General features: G+C 43.9%; 1 protein-coding gene across 3 annotated transcripts; it reads right to left on the reverse strand.

Annotated features, from left to right (window-relative positions):
• Positions 1 to 8426: 8426 nt before the first annotated feature.
• Positions 8427 to 14422, reverse strand: LOC311602100 (melanoma-associated antigen 10-like). 3 transcript variants are annotated; one of them, XM_084789777.1, is made up of 5 exons: positions 14370 to 14422; positions 13414 to 13473; positions 10614 to 10700; positions 10439 to 10494; positions 8427 to 9842 (listed from the first exon to the last, which is right to left on the reverse strand). In XM_084789777.1, exon 5 carries the CDS (start codon positions 9776 to 9778, stop codon positions 8912 to 8914), a length of 867 nt encoding a protein of 288 aa, XP_084645903.1. In that variant the 5' UTR covers positions 9779 to 9842; positions 10439 to 10494; positions 10614 to 10700; positions 13414 to 13473; positions 14370 to 14422; the 3' UTR covers positions 8427 to 8911. The 3 variants fall into 3 exon arrangements, with proteins under 3 accessions (XP_084645903.1, XP_084645904.1, XP_084645902.1); XM_084789778.1 differs by lacking the exon at positions 14370 to 14422 and adding an exon at positions 13759 to 13944; XM_084789776.1 differs by lacking the exon at positions 10614 to 10700.
• Between the last annotated feature and the right edge of the window lie 9074 nt (positions 14423 to 23496).

A 23496-nucleotide genomic window follows, 5' to 3' on the forward strand; every position in this document is an offset into this window, starting at 1 on the left:
AGGGAAATGGTCACGTCTACCTCCATGCTTTCATGCTCTCTGCTGTGGTGATAAGGAACTAAACCCCTGAAACTGTAAGCAAACTCCCAATTAAATGCTCTTTTATGAGAGTTGCCTTGGTCAGGGTGTCTCTTCACAGCAGCAGAATAGTTTCTAAGACAAGCCTGCTATAAACATCTTATACAAATATTTTGTGTAAATATTTCTGCAGATTATGTATGTCCTCCTTAATTTTAGAGTACAAATCTAAAAACAGACTTTCTGAGATGTATGATTCATGTGTATTTATCATCTCCATTTAAAAGCTATCTGTCTTTAGTCACATTCCCAAGAGATTTGTTTGAAGTATGATTATTGGAAGCATTTTGGGAGCATTATGCATTAGGCAGTGCAGTCAGTAGGAAGTACAGGGAGAGGTTGAGCTATGACTCAGTCACCATAGTAACACAGTTTGCCAATAATGTGGAGAGTCTTGGAGCTGGCGTGCCCCTTCAGTATTGTCTTAGGTTGAGGCAAAGGGCTAGTCTATATGCCCCTACATTAACTCATCATTAAAACAGATTTCTCCTAAGGAGATTAAACAACTGTGGTGTTCTGAATGAAAATGGCTCCCATAGACTTATAGATGGTGACAACATTGGAGGTGTGACCCTTTTGGAGTAGGTGTGGCCTTGTTGGAGGAAGTGTGTCACTAAAGGGTGCGCTTTGAGGTTACAGATGCTTAAGGCAGGCCTATTGGCTCATTGCCTTTCCCTGCTGTCTGTGGATGTAGATGTAGAACTCCAGCACCATGCTTGAATGTCTCCATGCTTCCTGCCATGACAATGACGGACTAAACCCCAATGAAATGGTTTCCTTTGTAAGAGTTGCCATGGTCATAGTGTTTCTTTACAGCAACACAACACTAACTTGGGTTAATTTAAATCCTCCAATAAAAAAAGCAAATTTTGTGGCTGTCTCTGTGCCTTAGTAATAGATCATTTGCCTAGCATGTAAGCAGCATGGTTTCAATTCTTAGTACTGTCAAAATAAAATGTAAAGTTTGACATATCTGAAAAAAAAAGGTTGTGGTTAAATTTTTCACCATGGCAAGGAGCATGGCATCAGGCTAGTGGGCTATTGTTGTGGGGAGCGTGTCAGCGTGCAGGAAACATGGTGCTGGAGAAGTAGCTGGGAGTTCTACACGCAGCTCCCCAGGCAGCACAAAGAAAGAAAGCCACCGCGCCTGGCTTGGGCTTTTGAAACCTCCAAGCCCACCCCCAGTGACACACTTCCTCCAACAAGGCCACAGCTTCTAATTGATTCTTTTAAATAGTGCCACTCCCTAAGCATTCAAATAGATAAACTTATGGTAGTCATTCTTATTCAAGTCACCACAGTCACTCTGAAGAAGAACTTGGTATTAACACTAAATATGCCATTAGTCTATAACTCTGACGTTGAGCTGTTAGGTATTTATCTCAGAGAAGTAAAACCTTAAGAGGCTTCGTTTTCCATCTCTTAAAGCTTTCAATTGACTGCATGAGAGTGACCAACATTATGGGTAATCTGCCTCACTGGATTTAGATATTAATCATGTGTACAAAATACTTTCACACACAGATCAATGAGCGTTTGAGTATATATCTGTGTACCATACCATAATCAAGGTGACACACAAAATTAAGTACCACAAACTAGACTAGAACAACATCTGAGTTAGCTATTCTGGAACAACTTCTCTGTGTACTTTTTGGTAGACATTGTCACCATCTGCACATCACACCCTTCAGGTTACCCTTCACATACACACAGAAGTAGAAATTCCAACTTCTTTATGGGTCAAAATATTAAGGCAAAATTGGTCTTCAGTAGCATGTTCTGACCTGGTCATATCTGGTTCCTTGTGGACCTGACATAAGATTCCGTAGAACCCACTTTTTAACCTTCCTACACACTCAACACCCCCACTCCTTGCCATAAGATCTTGGTTTTACTTTCATTATTATTGACCACTTGATATAAAAATCATTCCTTTGTGGTTGGCCACTGTGCAGCAGTCAAGGCTCTGGAGAATTACTAGATGGTTCTGAGGTCTCCTACTTTCTCACCTTCCTTGCTGTCCAGGTCATCCTCCAGACAATGGAGCCCTCACTGTTTTGGTCATGGCTTATCTTTATTCAGCTTTTCAGCTGCTGGTTTTGTGGGCAGATAGTACTGGCTTTCTCATTTTACGATTAAGAGGAAGGGCCTGAGTTCTGGGGGAGGCTTTCCCCTCACACTCCTCAGACAGTTTCTGTTGTCTTTGGTGTTATGGGTATGTGGAAGGATAACAGGCTAGAGGAAGGATTAAAAACGGGGGATTTCTGGCAAGGTGTATGGCCTGAGGTGTATGCTCTAGGAGAGGACAGGGTTGGAGTGCTGGGCTAAAGGAATCAAGGAGAGCAGGCTTTGGATAGCTCAGCTTGCCTTGATATTGTCCCTGGATCTGAGTTGAGGGGAGCTTTCCTTTCCTTCCCTCCTTTGGTGTTTGAAGTCACTTGTTGAATTGCAGTTAACATGTGGTGGTGGGTTTCTGCTCATATTTTCCATGTCTACTCTGCCTAAGGGTCTATCTCAGTCCTCCTGCCTTCTGTATACACAGCTCTGCCCGGGGTAGGGGAGGTCACTCCCTCAGGCTTAGGTTGATCAGCAGCCATGCACCTAGTCGAGAGGCGGAGGCGCGCGGGGGGGGGGGGGGGGACTTAGTTATCATTGAATCTGGGGTGGGGGAGGGAGGCCAATATTCATAGTATGTTACTGTGCCACCTCCATGGGGTGGAAAGTACTGGCGCTCTAATACACTCGGGTTCGAGTAAGGGGTCACTTCTTCAGTATCTCTCAGCCTTCCCAACTGGCCTTCTATTTTCAGTATTTACTTATGCTAAATTACAGTGAATTACATGGGATTGAGAAAACATTTCAAACAATCATTTTATTTAGGCATCCTATTCAGTTCATGCCTGTCTTTCCCACCATTCATAATTAACTAGTATTCATGTCTTCCCTAAAACCCTCCCCAAACTACGGCTATATTAAGCTTCTATGGAGATATGAATCATCCCACATCCTTTCAAAATTACATTTCAATTACATGTGTGTGTGTGTGTGTGTGTGTGTGTGTGTGTGTGTGTGTGTGTGTGTGTGTTTATAGTTTAAAAGACAGCTTGTGGAAGTCAATTCTTTTCTTCTACCATATGGGTCCCAGGAATTGAACTCTGGTCCTCAGGCTTGATGGAAAGCACCTATACTCACCAAGACATCTCACCAGCCTAAAAGCTGTTTTTGTGCATCCATGTATGGTTACTACCAGAGAACTTTTCTGTCCATTTCCTTTTCTTTTGTCTGTATGACTCACCTCCATTTTATGTTATCCAATTTGAAGTCAGTGTCTTCCAGCTGCCAGTAAATAATCTCGTCCTCTAGGCATCCTTATTTTGCTTCAGATACGTGGATCATGTTGATCTCAGTGGGTGAAATGTAGAGGTTAGGATTTTAATAGTGTAGGGGCTGAGGTAGGTACTCCTCTGCTGCAAGTCATGCTACATGAAGCTACTACATAAAAATGAACACATATTGGCTCTTGGAGGGTGCCTTAAAATTTATTTTCTGTCACTATGATAAAATCTACTGACAAAATTAACTTATGGGAGAAAGAGTTTATTTTAGATTGCAGTTTTAGGTTAAAGTCCATTATAGTGGGGAAGTCACAGTGTGTAACTTGAGAAAGTTGATCACCTTATATCTATAATCAAGCAGGAAAGCATATTAGTGATCAATTAGTTTAAAAAACCCTTATACAGTTTATAATCCCATGTCTAGGGAATGGTGTCACCCACAGTGGGTGAGTTTTTCCCACTTCAATTAATATAATCAAGACAACTGCCCACGGCAGAATTCAGTTCTCTTCTGTGTGTGGGTCTCAGGGGTTGAACTCAGGTCATCAGGGTTGGCATCAAGTGTCTTTAGGAGTTGAGTGTAGGACAGATATGAAAAAATATGTGCACTTAAATATACAGAATAGATAAAATTATAAAAATCTAAATATATATAGAGATATAGCTTGATGAAGAATTAAAAGACATTGTTAAGATAAGATTTCCCCCCAAATTCAGTGAAAGTTTTCAGGAAATCCCAACCAAAATCCAGATGTAAAGTTTTATCTCAAAGGATATTGGTACACCACACTCTGAGATTTTATAAAAGACACAAACCTATAGCAAGCTACTTCCAGAAACTCAGCATATCTTAGCTAAGATCAAATAAAAAAAATCCACACCAAGACATGTCATAACCAGAACACTAGAAAACTAAATCTAAAGAGAAATGATTTTGTGCACTCTGGAGCTGGAGCTGAGGCAGTTGTGAGCTGTTCAATATGAACTCTTGGATCCAACTCAAGCCTTCTGGAGCACTAAGCACTCTTAACCACCAAGCTATCTCTCCAGCACCAAAGAAATAAATGAGAAAAAATGACAACTTACCTCCAAAGAAATATTTAGTGTAATAAGAGATTTCTTATATGAACCTGGATGGGTAGAGACTGTCCTGCTTGACTCTTGACTAAGGCAAGGCCTTTGAATAGTCTCTTGGACCTAGCCATAAACTCCACTCTCGTCAGGCTCTAGGTGACATAGTAAAGAGGAAAGGGTGGAAAGAGACTGGAGCAGGGGACAGTTGTTCTGGTCTCTAGGCTGTTTATAAAGACTGAAAAAAAAAACCCAACCAAAAAACTCCCTCAGCTACACAGAAGAAAGAAAGAGTTGGATCCTGGAGCTGTTAATCTCTGCAGTGAAGTTGTTCATCTCTACAGCGATTTCCTTTTTAGTTTCTTTTAAAAACTATTTTCAGACATGGCCTTGCTATGTAGCCCAGGCTGGCCTAGCATGGTATCAAAATGTTCTCCTACTTCAGCTTAAATAACAAAGAAAACTCAATTCTAGAGGCTGGACGACTGTAATTAAGGCTTCTTCTGGCATCTTTTTAGAGATTACCCCTTCTGTGTTTTCACTTATTTGGTGTGTGGGTGGGCATGTGTACATGCACATGTCCGTGTGCATTTGCACACATTGTGTGCGTGTGTGTTCAATCTCTTTTATAAGGAACCAATTCATACTGGATTAATGACTATTTTTCATTAGCTCCTCCATTATAGACTCTGTATTCCTTTATAGCTACAGTCTCAAGTACTGTAGGCGAAGATGTTTAGATAGCTGGCAAATTCTACCTATAACAGCAGTGATCTCATTCCAATCAAGTCACTTATAAGCCATACAGTTGTGGGAAAATTGCAAAGCCCTGTGAACTCCAGGTTCTTCAACTGTGAAATAGATTTTTTTGGCATGTCTGTGGTGCATGTAAAGTCCATCCAAAGCATGCTATGTATTAGAATATTAACATCAGAAAGATATTTCTATGCAACCACCGTTTCCCCACTGGGTGATCTATTATTTAATTTGTCTAGAGCCATTCCTAACTGGACACAACTGAAACTTCTAGAAGTTAATTAGGGTTTCTATTGTTGCTATGGAATATCATGACCAAAGCAACTTGGGAGCTTTATTCATCTTCCACTTCCGTATTACTGTTCATCATTGAAGAAAGCCACGATAACAACTCAAACAATGCAGGAGGCAGGAGCTGATGCAGAGGCCATGGAGGAGTGCCGCTTATTGGCTTCATCCTCATGGCTTGCTCATCTTGCTTTCTCATAGAACCCAGGACTACCAGCCAGAGCTGGTCCCACACACAATGGGCTCGGCTCTCTCCTATCAATCACTAATTAAGAAAATGCCCTACAGGCTTGCCTACAACAGATCTTATGGAAACATTCTCTTAATTGAGGTTCCCTCCTCACAGATCACTTTACCTTGTGTCAAGCTGACATAAAACTATCAGCACACACTGTGATGTTAACATATATCTTTATTTACTATTTTTATTTTAATTAAAAACAATATATTTTGATCATATTCTTTCCCCTTCTCCAACTTCTATAGCAACATGCAGCAATGTGTACATTATCTGTTATGATTTGTGTATAAATCTAAGGGAACAAAATTTTATAACTGCAAGCATTTAAGTCTCAAAACTCTTGACTTTTTCTTTAATGACTACAGTATATACCTGAGTTGGTCACATGTCTACACATAATTTTGAGTGGGAACAAATGCCAGTGTTTCCCATAGTGTATAATTCAGATCTGTAACTTAATGACAATAAATGATTTAAACATTTGCTAAAAAAAAAAAAAGATCAATAAGGCAACACCCCCAAAACCCAAACAAACAAAAATGAAGCAAAAAACCACAAACCTAAAAAAAAACCCTCAACAACAACAACAACAACAACAACAACAACAACAACAACAACAACACATTTGTTTTGTGTTGCCTAGTTATTCCTGGGCATAGAGCTTGCCCTGGAGTGTGGTTGATATACCCAATGACCCTTGATTGGAGAAAACCAATTTTCCCTTTGCCAATATAAATTGCAAGTAGCTTCTTGATTAGGGATGTGACTCTGTGGCTACTTCCCCCTCACAGTGCTGGGGCCCCCATCTGGCTTTTGTGATGTTAGTATTGATTTTGGTATGGCAGCATCACCTAGGATATGAGGCTCTGTATATACCTGTAGGGTGTATTTAGATTGGGTTAGTCTCTGGCCATGCCCATGACTGGTTGTCCTGATGAAGTTAATTGACATGAGCAGGCATCACCTAGATGCGGGAAGCACTCCCTCCTGGCCTGATTCTCACGGAAAGGTTGCTGAGCACAGGCATTCTCACTCTTCCAGCTCCTGCTTCCAGGGCTTCTCCACAACGATGAGCTTTATTCAAAAGTAACTTAGTCAGCTTCTGAGTGCTCTTCCATTTAGATCACTGAGTAACGCTATAAAAAGGAATTTATTTAGCTCATAATTTTAGAGGCTTAAAGGCCAAGAACACAAACAGCCCTGATAAAGGCCTCATGGCAGCCAACATTATAGTGGTAGTGTGTGCAAGAGGGACAGATCAGGAATCCAGAAAGCGATTCAGGGGTCAGGGTCTTTTAAAAATTGTTTTTATTTTATGAGTGTTTTGCCTGCAGATAAGTCTTTGCACCACATTCATGCGTAGTACCTGTGAAGGCCAGAAGAGGGCATCAGATTCCCTGGAACTGGAGCTATAGAAAGCTGCTATGTGGTTGCTGGGAACCAAATCTGAGTCCTCTGCAACATCAACTGAGCCATGACTCCAACCCAAAGACTGACTCTTTTAATAACAACTTCTTGCAAGAAATACCCAGGGTCCTATGGGAATTACATCAATTATTTCTTTTTTAAAATTTACTTTTATTTTTTATTTTATTTATTTTATTTATTTATTTATTTTCTCCTTTATTAATTTATTCTTGTTACATCTCAATGGTTATCCCATCCCTTGTATCCTCCCATTCCTCCCTCCCTCCTCTTTTCCCCTTACTCCCCTCCCCTATGACTGTTCCTGAGGGGGATTACCTCCCCCTGCATATGTTCATAGGGTATCAAGTCTCTTCTTGGAAACCTGCTGTCCTTCCTCTGGGTGCCACCAGGTCTCCCCCTCCAGGGGACATGGTCAAAGGTGAGGCACCAGAGTATGTGAGAAAGTCATATCCAATTTATATATTCACTCCATATACAAATTGTAACCCCCTCCCTCCCCTCCTCCCAGTCCCACCCTCCCACTCTCTTCCTCATCCTCCTCCCCTTTTCCTCAGAAGCTGAATGAGGACTGAACTCATCCTCCTCCACTGAAGCCAGGCAAGGCACCTTGCACAAAACTTAAGTCCACGTAGATTAAAGACCTCAACATAAAACCAGACACACTGAATCTCTTAGAAGAGAAAGTGGGGAAGAGCCTCTGTGGAGAGCCACAAATAGCAGTGCCCCCTGCTGCTTCCCCGGCGCAATGCGCCCCCTTTTTGCGCATGCGCAGTGAGTAAACCGTATGCGCATGCACATTGAGCAAGCCCCTTATGTGCATGCCTAAAGGCATGACGTAAGGTGGTGTGATCTGAGCAAGGCATAGCGTGAGGTGGCGTGATCTGAATGCACCAACCAGGAGTGACGACGTGGCAGTTTCTGATAGGACCAGGCACACTATAAAGGTTCTGTGGGAGCTTTTCCCAGGGTCACTCCAGGATCCTGAATAAAAACTGCTGCAAGAAGAGTTCCCGGTGTTGGTGTCTTTCCTGCTGGATGGGAGCGGCATCGGCAAGCCTCGAGCTCACTGGGGCAGGAGACAACTTCCTGAACACACCATACCAATTATATTTCTAAGAGGCTGATACTCCCAAAGAATTCCATTTGGCCCAACCCCTTGAAAGTCCCACCACCTCTCTGCAAAGAACAGGTCCTCAAGGAATCAGTCAGTAAGCAGGATGACTTACTTATCTGTTTTGTCATTTTATTAAATAAGTTGCAAATGAAAAACATCACACACTGAACTTAACAGTTTCAAAAAGCCAAGTACATATAGATCTACAGGTTTAGAAGAAGGGGAAAATAAGAAGTAACATTTACTGTCATTTTTCTGTATTTATTGAGATTGGATATATTACTAAGTTCTTTCACAATTCAAACTAATTCATATTCTACTGTGAGTTTTCTTATATGAATAACAAAAGATGGCCAGGTGTGATGGCACAGTATTTAATCCTGGCACTTGGAGGAGAAGGCAAGTGGATATCTGAAAATTCCAGGTCAACTAGGGCTATATACTGTAATCCTACTGCAGAAACTAGTCAATGTGTTATCAATGCCATTTCACACTTATAATATGAAGCTCAGTAAATCTTTCAACTTGTATTTCATTTGTGGTGGCCCTGTTCCCTCAAAGCCTCTAAAGACAGGGACGGGAAGGATCAGGAATCACTTAGTTAATCCTGTTGATCCGAGCCAAGAACTGTATGACATCTCTAGGTGTGGTTTCAGCATGGGCCCTTGGACCCCACAGGAACTCATAGTAAGGGGGGTCACTGCCAGGCGCCAGCTGGTACTCCACATACCCTTCCTGCACGAGATTTTCAGTGAAAAGCCTCTTGACATTCCCAGCTACATAGTGATTTTCCATAGAATTTACTCCCATTATATTTAGTGCTCGCCAGATCACCTCCTCACGGGCACAGTTGTTATGCATGCAGATGACACCCAGGGCAACTATTAGGAGGCCTGTCTTGGGCATGCCCTGGACACGAGTAAACATCCCATCATAGGTGAGGCCCAGGGCAATGACTAGGACATAGGTATGGACAACAGGGTCCACCTCTACCACGTCAATGCCAAAGACCAGGTTCAAACCATTAGTGGCCTCCCTAAAGATCCTATCATAATACTGCTCGTCATCTCTGATAATCATTTCTACAATCTCTGCCTTATTGGTCTGCTCCTGCATTCTGTACTTGAAGAGCAGAAACTGCACCAAATCAGCTACCTTTGCATTTAGTGCATGATGCAACTGCAAGGGCTCTCCCACCTCCTCTATTTGGTAGCCACTGGCCTCATCAGATGCAGACATTGGAATGGTGGCCATGACATTGGGAGGAGATAAAGCTCTCTGAGGACTCTGGGGATAATCTGGTATGCCACCAGCAGGCTTCTTCCTGAGAAGGGTTGGGCTTGTGGAAGAGGAGGCGTTGCTGTCAGTGGACTTCTCCCCCTCAGCCATCATGCCCTGTTCTTCTCTTTGGGCCTGAGAGTCTCCCTGAAACTGGAAACACTGTTTCTTCTGATCATGAGACATGATGCCTTTCCTTGCAGCTAGCAGGCAGGAGGATGGGCAGGATCACAGTGATACAGACTCAGACCTGGGCCAAAAAGAGGACAAGGTGAGAGGACTTTGCTGGCAACTGAAAGCTGTCAAACTTACCTGTTATAGTTTCTCTCAGGTGGTACTGTGTGGCCACAGGGGACCCTGTCTGCCTGTCAGTCCTGTTACTTATGAGACTGAAGAAAGTAGCGAGAGGTGTTACAGAGCTTGACGCTCCAGTGGGGCAAGGGAATGTGGGGCCCTTGGGTTCTGGGGTAGATGGGGCTCTTGGTACCACACTTTCACTCCTGACTGCTTGGGCTCCTCCTATGACCAAGCCCTGCACTTCTGGCCCCTTGAGCTCCTGTAAGAGATGACGAGGCATCCCAGAGCTTCAGACTCTGATCACACTGTGTGCCCAGCGCTGAGAGGAGAGGAGAGCTGGACTATTCTTCACAGTCACTCTAGGCTCTCAACTTTGCCCTGTGAGGACCTGAGGGCCAACTTCTTGCAATGAAAGTCCACAGCTCTGAGTTGGAATAAGGTAGCGAGGGAGCCTTACATCTGTTTAAGCTTGCCTGGGGTGATGGGAAGAGGTAACACACTTAGCTAAAGTCCATGTGTGTCAGGAGGTGGAGCCTGTCTCATACTTACCTTGATAAACTGCAAGGACTGAACTGCTTCCCCTTCCTTAATGTGAAGGCTTATTTCTGTGAGAAAGAAGAAAAAGTAAGTGAGGGGAGGGAATCCATTACCATCATGTGTTTCCACGGCCAACAGAAGGGCTGGGTGCCGTGGATGTGTGTGATGGCACTCTCTCGGTCCGCACCTTGAGTCCTGACACAACTGCAATTCTTTCTGATGACCCGAGTCAAGAGCTTCTAGATAAGGCTTTCAGCTCTCTGAGATGAATGACCTAGAAACAGACAAAGGCCTTCGACTGGTGACGTTGTCCAGGACTGTGGGGGTGACAAGGGTTGCAGTACAGACTTCTGTGGGAACCCTGTCTGTGCTCTGGACTGAAGTTACCTTCTGTCAGCCCTGGCTGCCCTTACTTTAACTCTTGCCAGATCCTTTAACACCAATTTCTAGCTGAGATCACCTACTAAAATTAAATTCCTCACCCTGTCTCCCAAAGCCTGAATACTCTCAGGAGCAGTAAACAGATGTGATATCCTTTCAGCCCTGCATGAGACCTGCAGGCTTGTCTGTATGACCTAGACTCATCTTGCTAAGATGTCCACCTGAAGTTTATTCATCTGATGTGTTCTTCCTGACATCTCCCTTTATAGCAGACCGCATCCCTCAGCGATTCCGCAGAACAGGCTAAAGTGAAGGTACTCGGCATCTTGTTATTCTTCCAGAGCTGACAGGAGGGTAGAGGTAACTACGTGCTCTCACATGTGAGCTCCCCACTATTGGCCTCCATTTCCTACCTTCAGTCTCCAAAGGACTTGAGCCCTCTCCTCTGCTGAAGTAGTGTTCTGTGCAGTAAAATCCCCAAACTCTCTCCGACCTGGATGCAGATGTCAGGAATCACTTGCTTATTAGTGCCTATCTGGGCTTTGTCTAAGGTTAAAGCTGGGCCCCTCCAGAGCACTCAGTCCTTCCCAAATATCCATCCTGACTTCCATCAGTGTCTGGGATGCTCAGTCGGCTGACTCAAGGCCCTACTTCTATCTATAAACCTCCCCTCTCAGACCAAGATGTGCAAAATAGGCATTGCTTTAATCGTCACCTTGAACTGGGTCTCCCCAGGCTGACCACCGTACTTTTCTTGTACTAGAATTTTCTCTCTCATAATATGAACCTTTCCCCCTTTGAGCACATTTCCTTCTTTTCTGATATCCAAGACACAAGCTCAGGAACTCCATGTTGGGCCATAGGCCCTGCGCTTCCCAGAGTTAACAGCCAAGGCACAGTGGGATGCTTTGGTGGCACTTTATCATCCCTCACGATACTTCCTGTGACCCATAGACCATTCTGGACCCCAACATCTTGTGACCCCAGTCCCCTGCCTCCAGATCCAGGCTCTGAAGACAGGAGGGGCTGGGGGAAATGGAGCTGAAGCTTCAAGTGTCTCCCCTGAAGTGCCTGCTTCCTTGTGGTGCAGGGCTGGCAACAGAGTCAAGGATGGTTTACTTGGAGGTTCCATGTGTTTGAACTAGAGCTTCCCTGGTGTGTCCCTGGGATCTCACTGTGACCTCTCACAAAGCCATGCGGACCTCAGAAGAGGACTCTGCTAAAATCTACTGAAGTGGAGGATTAACAGGACAGCCTCTGTATGGTGCAAGGCTGAACACAGAAGCAGGGTTAGAGCATTTGGTGGGAGATATTTCCATAAGGGGCAAACTTCTAAATGTATCTCCAGGGTTTTGCCATGCTCTTTACCAGAGCCCTCTTAGCTCACTGGATCTCAGAACATGGTTCCAAATTCCAGAGTGCCTAGAAGTGAAAGGAAGGAGTGAAAAGGCTCATCCCAGCAAATTGTCACCATTTGGTACAGGGTGAACAAAAGTGGCACAGATGGGTTATTTGAGGTTCTGCTATCAGGGCTGGGACATCTTCATTCTATCCTCAGAGTCTCTCAGCATCCTCTCCTGTAGCTCTGAATCCCAAAGTCTGCTACAGCAGAAAGAGGATGTTGGATTCCATTTGAGCAAAGCCAACCCCTATTAAAGAGCTGTGGTGATGTTTTTTGAGATACCATTAGGACTGGGGCTTCCTCAGTACATCCTCAAGATCTCACCATGTCCCTTTGTAGAGCCTAGCCCTCAAAAATGTTGCCAAAACTAGGTGCAATTGTACTCAGGAGGCTGTGGGGACGCTCACTTGATCTACACAGAATTTCCGAACAGCTTGGGCAACATAGTGGGAACCATCTCAAAACAAAACCAAATAAAGCAACCAAACAGACTGTCTCAAAACAGTCAAAATGATAATGTATCTAACATACACACATCTACCCTTAAATAAAAACAGAAACAAGCTGGACATGATGGCTCATGCCTGTGATCCCAGCACTCGGGGAGGCAGAGGCAGGCGGATCTCTGAGTTTGAGGCTAGCCTGGTCTGCAAAGTGAGTCCAGGGCAGCTGGGGCTACACAGAGAAACCCAAACCCAAACAAAAAAAACAAAAACAAAAACAAAAGCAAAACCAAAAACAAACCTAACAACAAAAAGACAAACGACAAAAAACAAAACAAAAACAAAAACAAAAACCAAAACCAAAAAAACCCCAAACAACTCTCTAATTCTCTACTGAGGAGGAAGGGACTAGAGTGGTGAGGAGGCCGAGAATTTTATGGGAAAGGAGCTACCCCTCTGTGAGGTCTGGAGCTCTGTCAGTCCCTGAGTCTTAACATGTATCCCAGGCCTCAGAAAATGTTTCTTAACTAGGGTGCCTGTAAATCTCAACATGCCTGTAAGTCTCAACATTAAGGAGGCTGGGGCAGATGGCACTTCAAAAGCCAGTCTCTACAAGTTTCAAGACAGTCTGGGCTATGTAGAGTGGATGTTGTCCTAAAACCAAAGCAAAGCAAAGCAGGGAAGAGATGGCTCACTGGAGCACTTGCTGTTCTTTTACAGCACTGTAGTTTGGTTCTTAGCACCCACTTCGGGTGACTTACAGTTGGAGCTCTGGAAGATCAGCTGCCCGCTTCTGGCCTCGAATTCACTTGTCCCGTACTCTTTAAACATAAATAAAAGTAAAATAAAATTAAAAATCCATCCCTGCACAAATACACACACACACACCACACACGCACACGCGTACGCGCACACACACAGACACCAACCAAAAAACCCTAAAGGAACAAAAAGATAGCAGCTCTTGGGAGTCTTTTGAGGCAGAAGGGACTGGAGAGGGCTTTCTGGCTTATTATGTGGGAGGCCCTCTCTCAGGGCAGCTATGACCCACCTCTGAGCCTCAACCTGTTTCCTTGTAGAGCTTATGAGCTTTCTGCTGGACCCACCTCATAACACTGGTTCTGAATCCCAGAGTCCACTGAGGCCAACTTCCCACAGGTTCCCGACTGACGACAGAAATCAAGTTGGTTATATGCTGACCATCTCTCCGGGGTAGCGCTTTTACAGTTCACCCTCAGAGTTTCAACCCCTCCCAAACCTGAAACCGTCTCCGTCTCCACTACATTCAAAATGGCCCCTAAGCTGGGCGCGCTCTGTTACGTATATATTTGTGGCCTTGGCCCGGCGCGTTCCGTTACATTTATACTTGTGGCCCTGGCGAGGCTGAAAAAGTAACACCAAATTCATGTGGGCTACACAGTAAGAGCCAGTCTCAAACAGTGAAACCAACTAAATGAAACACAGTCATCAGCTGCTTTGCCATGGGCGGGGCGGGGCGGGGGGGCGGCGGGGCGGGGGGCGGCGGAAAATGGCTACTTGCTACCACTCACTCCAGGGCCGGTGGCAGGGGTTGGGGGTGGGGCTGTGGGTGACGGGTGGGTGGGGAACACAAATTGTAGCAGTAGTAGTCAGGACAGCAGTGCCTTTGGATTATCTGGGGGGTCGTTTATCGAATCTGACACTCCCTCATTCCACCCTCAAGGTTTTACCCACTCACCTCACAGCTCCTTCTTGTTTTCCGTCTTCCGTCTTCCGGCAACCGTTGAACTGGACTCAAGCTCCCAGAATCCACCTAGGCAGAAGGCGCGAACAGAGCACAGGGCATACAGAGTGCAGACAGGGTATTCGGAGACTTTCTATCAACTTACTGTCGAAGTCTCATTGTGTTTTCTCACAGATGTTGGTTCCATTTTTTCTCAGTGGGCTTCGGAAAAAGGCTCGGAGCATGTGCTGGAAGCAGAAGGCTAATATTATTATTTTTAAAATTAGAAAAAAATTACATATAGTTCTGTTTTGCTTACAGAGGGGGCGTGTGTATTATTTGCTAGACAGTGCAAAAATATTGGTGAGGTGTCATGGCTGAGGCTTCCCTGTTATTTCTAGAAGATAAAATCTCACAGCAGAGTTCTTAGTCCTCTGATTCAATCTTTCTGCCCACTCTTCCTTGATGTCCCCTTAGCTTTAGGTGTAGGAATTTCAATTAAGGTTGAAATTTCACTACCAGCTGTTTTATAAATTTTGACCAGTTTATTTTCCTGTAATGGTTTCTGCCTATTACAAAGAAAAAATTATTTGATGAGGGGTACATTTGCTAGAGTTGTTTGAAAAGACCTCGATTTAGAAATGCTCCCACCAGATTGGCTAGCCTGTGGGATGTTTTTATTGATAACTGATATGGGAGGGCCCAGCTAACTGTGGACGGCAGTACTCCTGGTCTAGTGGTCCTGGGTGTTGTAAGCCAGTGAGCAGTGTCCCCCCATGACCTCTCTCCATCAGCTCCTGCTCTCAGGTTCCTGCCTTGAGTTGGTCCCTTGGCTTCCTTGGATGATGGACTACAAGCTAGATGCTGAGATAAACCTTTTTCTCCCCAAGTTCCTTTTGGTCATGATCTTTTATCATAGCAATAGAAACCATAAGACAAAGGTTGAGAGCTATACTTCTCTGCGGCTGTATTATGAGGCACTTAGGAGTTATGTTTGGCAAGGAAAGGGACAGTAGTAGGTTCTCCTTTAAGATCTATGATTTTGCTCTCTAGCATTACATAAATACACACACACATTCATGCACACACTCACGTACACACATGCATGCATGCACACACACGCATGTGCATATACATACACACATATGCATGCATGTACACATGTGTGTACATACACAAACACACACCATAAAACCACAAAATTGGAAAACATAATATACCAGGAAAGGACCAATAAGATAAAATTCCCAAACAAAGCATTATGAGACAAAAACAAAACAAAACAAATAAACAAAACACCTCCCCAAATGCCAATGAGTTCCTTTTGTGCTGGTCATCTACTGCTGGGCATGACACCTGCCCTTATGCGTGTTTTATATACCCAGTGAGACTTCCTTAGAGAAACGTAGTTTTCATTTGCAAGTGATTATAAACTGCAGACAGCTTCTTGGTTGGGGATAGGGAATTGTGTCTTCCTTTTGTTTCAGCACTGGGACCCCATCTTACTTAGACCTGGGGGCCCTGTCCATGCTGCTGTAATCTCTGTGAGTTCATGTGTACATCAGTATTGTTGTGCCTGCAAGACACTCTTTCCTTGGGATTATCCATGCCATCTGTCTCTTAAAATCGTCCTGTCTCATCTTCTGTATAGTTCCCTGAGTCCTGAGGGGAGAATTTGATGGATACATTCCATTCATACTGAGTGTTTCAAGGACTCTCACTCTCTGTACTTTGTTCAGTTGCAGGTCTCTGTATTAGTTCCAATCTACCAAAGAAGGAAACTTTTCTGATGATGGTTGAGTGATCCATGGTATAGCAGAATGTCATTAATAGTTATTTTAGTGTTGTGTTCCTTTAACAAAACAAAACAAGTCTTGTTATCTTGACTCTTATAAATTCCATTTAATTTTTTTTGCACATGCTATTTGTAATTTAATTTTTCTCAACATAATGTTTTTATTAATTATTTGGGAATTTTGTACAATGCTCCGGATCACACTTGCTTCCCATTCCTCCCAGGTCCACCCTCCTGCCCTTGCCCAACAAACTCCCAAGCCCCCACCAAGTTCAATTTGTGTTGCCTAAATACTCACTGGGACATGATCAAACTCCCAGTGGCCAGTCCCTAAAAAAGAACTGAGTGTCCCTGTTCTGCCCCCACCCCCATCTGTGAAGAGGTACCGTTGCCACACCCACCTTCCTCCGGCCTTACCCAGGTATTGGCTTTTTATTGGTCAAAATGAATAATTTCTTAGGCAAGGCTTACACAAGGACAGGTATATGTGACAATGTGTTCTTCTGGGTAGCAGCCAGATCTTGGGAGCCAGTAATTACCACTAGAATACAAAGCACCAGACCAACCCACAACAGAAGTCTTTTGAGGGACTTAATCCAGATAATGAACCATTGTTCACCTCGGATTATCTTGCTGTTGCTCAGCATTAAGGTGACCATGCAGCTGGGTAGCATGTCTGCGGGTCAGAATCTGCCTGCGCTCCATGCTGCTGCACTCCACACTGCTTTCATTGCTGGCTCCCTTGCAGGCACCGGAGACATGACCATCATGTTCACAGCTAGTGAACTGCACCACCACAGCCCCATGCTTTGGTCCCCGAGCAGGGTGAGCAGCACAAACAGGGGAGGCAGCAGCAATAGCAATGGTTCCATGCTGTGTGCCAGCTCATTTAAATTTCAGGCTGAGGTCCCTGGCATATGCTGATGCCAGAGACCATGTGTAAATCCATGACCCGTGCTCCCATTGACTGTAAAGCGCAAGGAAACTACTTTTGTCATGGTGCTGATGGCTGCAAACTCACACTTGAGAAAGAGCGACATGGAAGGCTTCTGTGGCAACCCCTACCCTACCAAAAAGTAACAGCCTAGACAGGAAACCATCAAAGAGAACTCTTAAAAATTGTGACTGGGATGCTGAAGTGTAGCTCTCCAGAACTGATGGCTTCTGGGGGGGGGGCAGGTGGGGAAGGACCCCTTTTTATTTTAAGGGGCTGGCTATTGGGAGTTTGATCATGCCCCAGTGAGTATATGGACAACACAAATTGGACTTCTTTTTTTTTCTTACTTTGGGGGTGGGTCCCAAGGGTTGGGGGTATGCCTGGGAGGACTGCAGTTTATAATGTGAAATTCCCAAGCAATAAAAATACCATATTTTTTGGACTATAAGACGCACCTGACCATAAGATGTACCCAGGTTTTAGAGCAGTAGAACAAGAAAAACAGTGAAAACAGCAATTGGACCATAGAGTGCACCCTAATCCCCGCCCCCCACTTTTGGTGGGAAAAATATGCATCTTATGGTCTGAAAAATATGGTATTATGAAAAGAAAAATATTATTTTTTATTATTTTGTGTATATGAGCTGCGTGCATATTTGTCTGTGTACCATATGCAAGCAATGGCCTCAGGGACCAGAAGAGGGTACTGATCCTTTGTGAGCTGTCCTATAGGTGTTAAATAAGATGCTGGTCCTCTAGAAGGGCAGCCAGTGAGTGCTCTTACCTGCTGAGCCATCTCTCCAGCCTCTCTTACCCAAATGGCTTGACTCCCTTGGAGGAAACTAAACTTTAATTTGCAAGTGGCTATCAACTAGAGGTAGTTCCCTGGTTAGGCATGGGGTGTGTGGGTCCTCTTCTCCTTTCAGCTCTAGGACCCCATCTGGTGTAATATGCCATGCAGGCTGCCTCAGTCTCCATAAGTTTATGTGAACTTTACTCATGTTGATTTAGAGGGCCTTGCTTTCTTGGTGTCCTCCATCTCTTCTGGCTCTTACACTCTTTACATCTCTCTTCCACAGGGTTCCATGATCCCCGAGGGGAAGATTTTGATGGAGACATTCCATTGATGGCTGAGTGTTCCGAGGTCTCAATCTCTACACAATGTCTAACAGTTGGTCTCTGTGTTCATTCCCGTTAGATCTAACAGGAAGCTTCTCTGATGATGGCTGAACAAGGCACTGAGCTATTAGTATAGCAGATTGTCATTAAGTCATTTTATTGCTATGTTCTTTCAGTAGAACAGTAGTGTTTGGTTTTACCTAGATCTTTGGTTTTATCTAGTCTCAGGTTCACCCAAGCAGTATTGGTTATGGGTTCCATCTCATAGAGAGGGCCTTAAGTCAAATCAGGTATTGATTGCTTTCTCCCACAAGCTTTGTGCTATCATTGCACTAGCACACCTTGCAGGCAAGACACCACTGGCTTTGTGGCTGTTTTCATGTTTACGTTTCTCTTGTAGTAGCATGTAGAGAGACTTCCTTTACCAAAGAGCCTAGCCCATAGGTGTGAAGGCTTTATTATGCACCAGTTAGACTTCTCTATGTTCAGTGAGTTGTGTCCATGTTGTTTTTTTAGCTGCGGGGCATATCAGTTGTGGAGAGCAACTTGTGGTCTTGGCAACATCTTGCGTTATTTGGAGGTTGCCATGCGACCTCTTTAGCTAATGATTCAATTAGATGTAACCCAATCTGGTACCGGAAGTTTCATTTGGTGACAAGAGATGGTCAGTTGGGGCCTGGTTTCCCCTTATTTTTGGGCAATTTCATTTGATTATCTTTAAATATGTATGTAGTTTAGTAAGCTTCTATTATATTAGGTTTCAATACTACGCCTCGAATGGCCCTTAATTATAGCTATCTTTCCCTTTAGCCCTTTCCTAGTACCACATTGACTCTCCATTTACTTCTATCTACCTGAGTTTGCCGACCAAGGGCAAGTCTGAATTTATATGGGTTAACTACTGTACAGGTGGTAACTAGAGACGGGTCAGCATGACAATTCTACTTAAGAATAGGGCCCCATGAAAATTTCCCCCTTCATCTTAACATATTTAGTGGTGGTTTACTAGTTTAGGTCTTGTTTATGCCATGTTGGTGAGCTATCATAGGTAATGGTACCCTGCCATTTCTAGGAGATACAATCTCACAACAGATTTCCTAGTTGCAGATAATGTTTCCCAGGGCTGACAATAGATACAGAGACTGATTTTTGAGGATCTTATGTGCTAGAGTGAGTAGAAGACCTGGCCCCCAGGTCTTCATTCATGAGGATCCTCATTCTGATTTCTGACTTCTTGACTAAATGGTTCCTGGGACACATGCTTTCTCTGCCACATCATGTGTCAACTACAGTGTTTGTGGAAGCTAATTGAGCTTCAGGGCCCACGCTAAATATGCCAGAAAGTCATATTTGTGGTACAGTCTTGTAACATTTAAATCTATTCTAATCCACATTTCTTCAGATTTTAAACATGTTATTTATGCAGTAAGAAAGCTTCTAGGAACCAGTGGGAGTCTTCCGTCTGTTAGTCGTAATAGAATCTGTGAGAGGTCAAATACGGCTGTCCATACAATAAAGGATTGCCCAGAAATGGCTACCAGTCTCAATGTTTGGTGAAAGACAAGGAACATGCGCTCTGCAATGGCTTCTATACAGCTAAGGAGGCTTTGGGTTGAGTCTTTGTGGGTAAGTAAAGTTGGGAGCCTGGTTTCAATGAAGGAGATCAGGGAGAGCCAGAATTACAAAGCGTGCTGCAAAGTGACTGAGAAGTTAGAACCCTGGGACTGAGGAAATGGTTGGAGAAGTAGAGGGCTCGCTGTGCAAGCATGAGGACCTGGGTTTGGATCCACAGAAAATCACTTGGAAGCCCAGCATAGCAGCACATGTTTGTAACACAACGTGGTAGTTTGATTAAGAATGGCCCCTTTGGCTCATATATTTGAATGCTTAGTCATTAGTGCTTGGCTCTACTTGGGTGGGACAAAGAGGCGTGGGCTTGCTGGAATAAGTATGGCCTTGTTGGAAGAAGTGTGTCATTTGGGGCATAGTTGAGCTGTCAAAAGCTCAAGCCAGGCTCTGTGGCTCACTCTTTCTTCCTGCTGCCTGCAGATCTTTCTCCAGCACCATGTCTGCCTATGTGCCACCATGCTCCCCACCATCATGACAATGGGCTGTACCTCTGAAACTGTAAGCCAGACCCAATTACATATTTTTTTCATATGAGTTGCCTTGGTCATGGTGACTCTTCACAGCAATAGAACACCAAGTCAGACATGGAAATATTGGGGAGCAGAAAGAAGTGGATCCTGGAGCCCACTGTACAGTCAGACCTGCTGAACGAGTGAGCTCCATCTACAGTGAGAAATCTTGTCTCAAAAAGGAAGGGAGGAGAATAATTGAGGAAGACACCCAATGTCAACTTCTGGGCTCTAGACACACACACACACACACACACACACACACACACACACACACACACAACACACAATCTGATTGGGCCATAAAAAGGCTGATGGAAGAAGATCCATTGGCTTAGGGTTCATGTTTCAAGGTCTCACATTTTCATCAAAAAGTGCTTGGAGATGTTCTGATGAGTGTGCGTTACACATAAAGACTCCATCACTAGAATGCTTCAGTGAGACTTTGCAATGAGTTTAATCTAGATTAACCCTAAGCCATTGGCTCCTTGGCTCTTTTTGCTCTCCACACTGTACATCCACTTTGGCAGAGAAGGAAACAAACTATTTTATATTGTACAAACACTTCTCTTATCTCTCCATTACACAAAGTGGAACTAAATATCCACCTCATATTTGGCTTGTTCTGTCTTACAACTTTGATTTCCAATGACTATGAATGTCTTTGTGAAAAACTGTGAATCATTCAATGACAATGTTGTTAACTCCCTTCCTCTTGAAAATTGTGAATAATGGAAGCTAGAGGCTGTCAGACCCAGATGGCAAGCCCATGAAGTACCTGCCAATCTACTAGAGGAAGCACAGGACCAACCACAGAATTTGCTATTATAGATCTTTATTTTGATTTTTTGCTATTTACATGTTTTTTCAGTATATTTTCAGAGGCATAATTTTATGTTTCCTTGTGCTCCACTATCTTGAAGTCAGAACTGGTCAAGGTCTTTTTCTCACAAGAGTGTCAATAAGCTCAATGTGGGCACCCATGTATCTAGTGAGTCTCTGCTACTCTGTGACCCTTGCAGGCCAGGTCACCTAGTTTGCTTGGCTCTTGGCCATTCTCTTTTCTTGCCTTTAGTGTCTTGTCCCGCCACCACTACTGAAGATCTGTATGTATGTGACTTTACCATAGTCCTTATCCTTCCAGAATGTTACTAATTTAATTGACATTTGTTATTGGAAGAAACCCATGCTGTTATCTGAAATCATCCTCTATGATACTGTGAAAATTTCTGGTACATTTGCCTTAGCTGATGAATAATGATCCTGGCAATACAGTCTAGCATGATAGTGGGTGCAAATTCTGACAGAGGGATCCACACGGATGACCCTGACCAGCTGGCCTATTTCCTAATTTATGTATATCAGAGAGATACTTTAACATCCTTCTCCTCTTCCCCTGAAAACTCAACACTGATAATGTGGATTTCATATTAATCTTAGGACATCACACAACAAAAAGGAACACACTGCATTTTCAGTAGGATAAGTTATAATTACCTTGGATGCTGGGTTGTAGAGTAGCTGGAAAGTTCCTGCTTACTACCACAGGATATCATGCAGATGTAATGCTTAGTGAATGCCTTAATAGCTCAACAGTGTAGCTGCTGTATATACAGAGTAAGGAACCCTCATTAGGAATGCTTACAATCTCAGCAAAACTTGGTTCTAAGTATGTCAAGAGTTTGCAGCCTTGCTCTTAATGAGGATATAAGAATACGTTGGGCAAACACCTTTGAGACCCAACAGATTATTCTCTCTGCAAAGACCCCACAGTACAAATCAAATGGGGCAGGAAATACACCATACATTTCTACAACAAAATGATGCACTGGAAAGATAGACAGCTGGTGTCCTTCTCGGATAGGGATTCTAGGGAGAAAGGTGGGAGAAAGGCAAGATAGAATAGAGTAGGAAAGTAGAGTTGCTCCATCCCAGAATTAGTAAGGCTCTTCCCTTTGTCCAAGATGTTGGGCTGACTGAACCTCAGGAGCATTGTTCAGGTGCTCTGCACAACCACAATTACTTGGTATTGGCGGAAGTTGGGGAAGAGACATAGGCAGCCAGATGGAGAGGCTGTGCCTGCCTGGCTGGAGAGGGGCCAGGACAGCTGGGGACAGGGCTTGATGAAGACGGACAACAGACCACACAGAGAACACAACAGGAGATCTGGCAACTTTCAAGTAAGACAAACCATAGCCTTGGGAAAGCCAGAAGATTCAAGTTCCTGAAGCACTGTCATTGCCAAATCTCCATGGCACTTTGACACTTAACCTCACAGACTATGAATTGCAGTAGTTTAACTGCTCTCATTGCAGCACAGTAGGGCAAAATAGTCTTTTTAGGGTATATCTAGCTATGTGGATATTTACAACTGGCCTCTCTGCCCTTCCTCTGCTGGACTTTGTTCCCACTACTCTAGTTCCTCTTTGTAAACTTTACTCCAGTGGTGTGCTCAACACTATAAGATTGTAGGGCTCTACATCTAAGTATACAAACCAATGAACGCGGAGATTCCAGATGAGCTCTCTCTCCTCTCCCTTTAATCTGGACTTCTTTGTGCTGGGTTCACAAAACAAAATAGGTTATCTTAGACATATTGGTAGTAACTTCCTTGTTTTGAGTTGTTTTAAAAGAATGTGGTGAGTGTGCACATGTCTATTTCTGAGTGTACATGTCTGGCCATGCCTGTAAATGTACCTTGGAGCATGGGTGCTCCCTATGTATATGTGTGCGTGTGTGATGGGGTGAACATGTGTGGCTGGGTGTGTATGCATAAGAGGCTGGAACTACATCTATGTGTGGAGAAGAGAAGAGACCACACAGGGACCATTGAGTCAGTACCTGGGGCTCCTTTCCACGTTTACTTCTTTGGCTCTTTCTCTGAATTGAGTTAAAGTCAGAAATGTTCAAACTCCAAATTTAAGGTAGAGTTTGTGACCTATTCAAGCAGCCAACTCTGTCCTAAGGTGAGCTACAAATGTAATTCCCAAGTAGGCCACCATCACTATAGTCCTTGTCCACAGCCATCCTCATGCACCTTCGGTTCCTAGAATGTAGATGTTGCCACCCAACATTCTGGGCACATCCTTTCCTAGCTGTAACCAATCCTCATCTCTATCGGGCTAATATAGTGAGGAGGGTAAAAAGGAACGA

Source organism: Acomys minous (genome assembly GCF_964271855.1).
Source record: "Acomys minous genome assembly, chromosome: 7".
Classification (NCBI taxonomy): Eukaryota; Metazoa; Chordata; class Mammalia; order Rodentia; family Muridae; genus Acomys; species Acomys minous.

Excerpts from the sequence above, each read along its gene's own strand:
- LOC311602100 (XM_084789776.1), bottom strand. The coding sequence starts at position 9,778 with ATGTCTCATGATCAGAAGAAACAGTGTTTCCAGTTTCAGGGAGACTCT.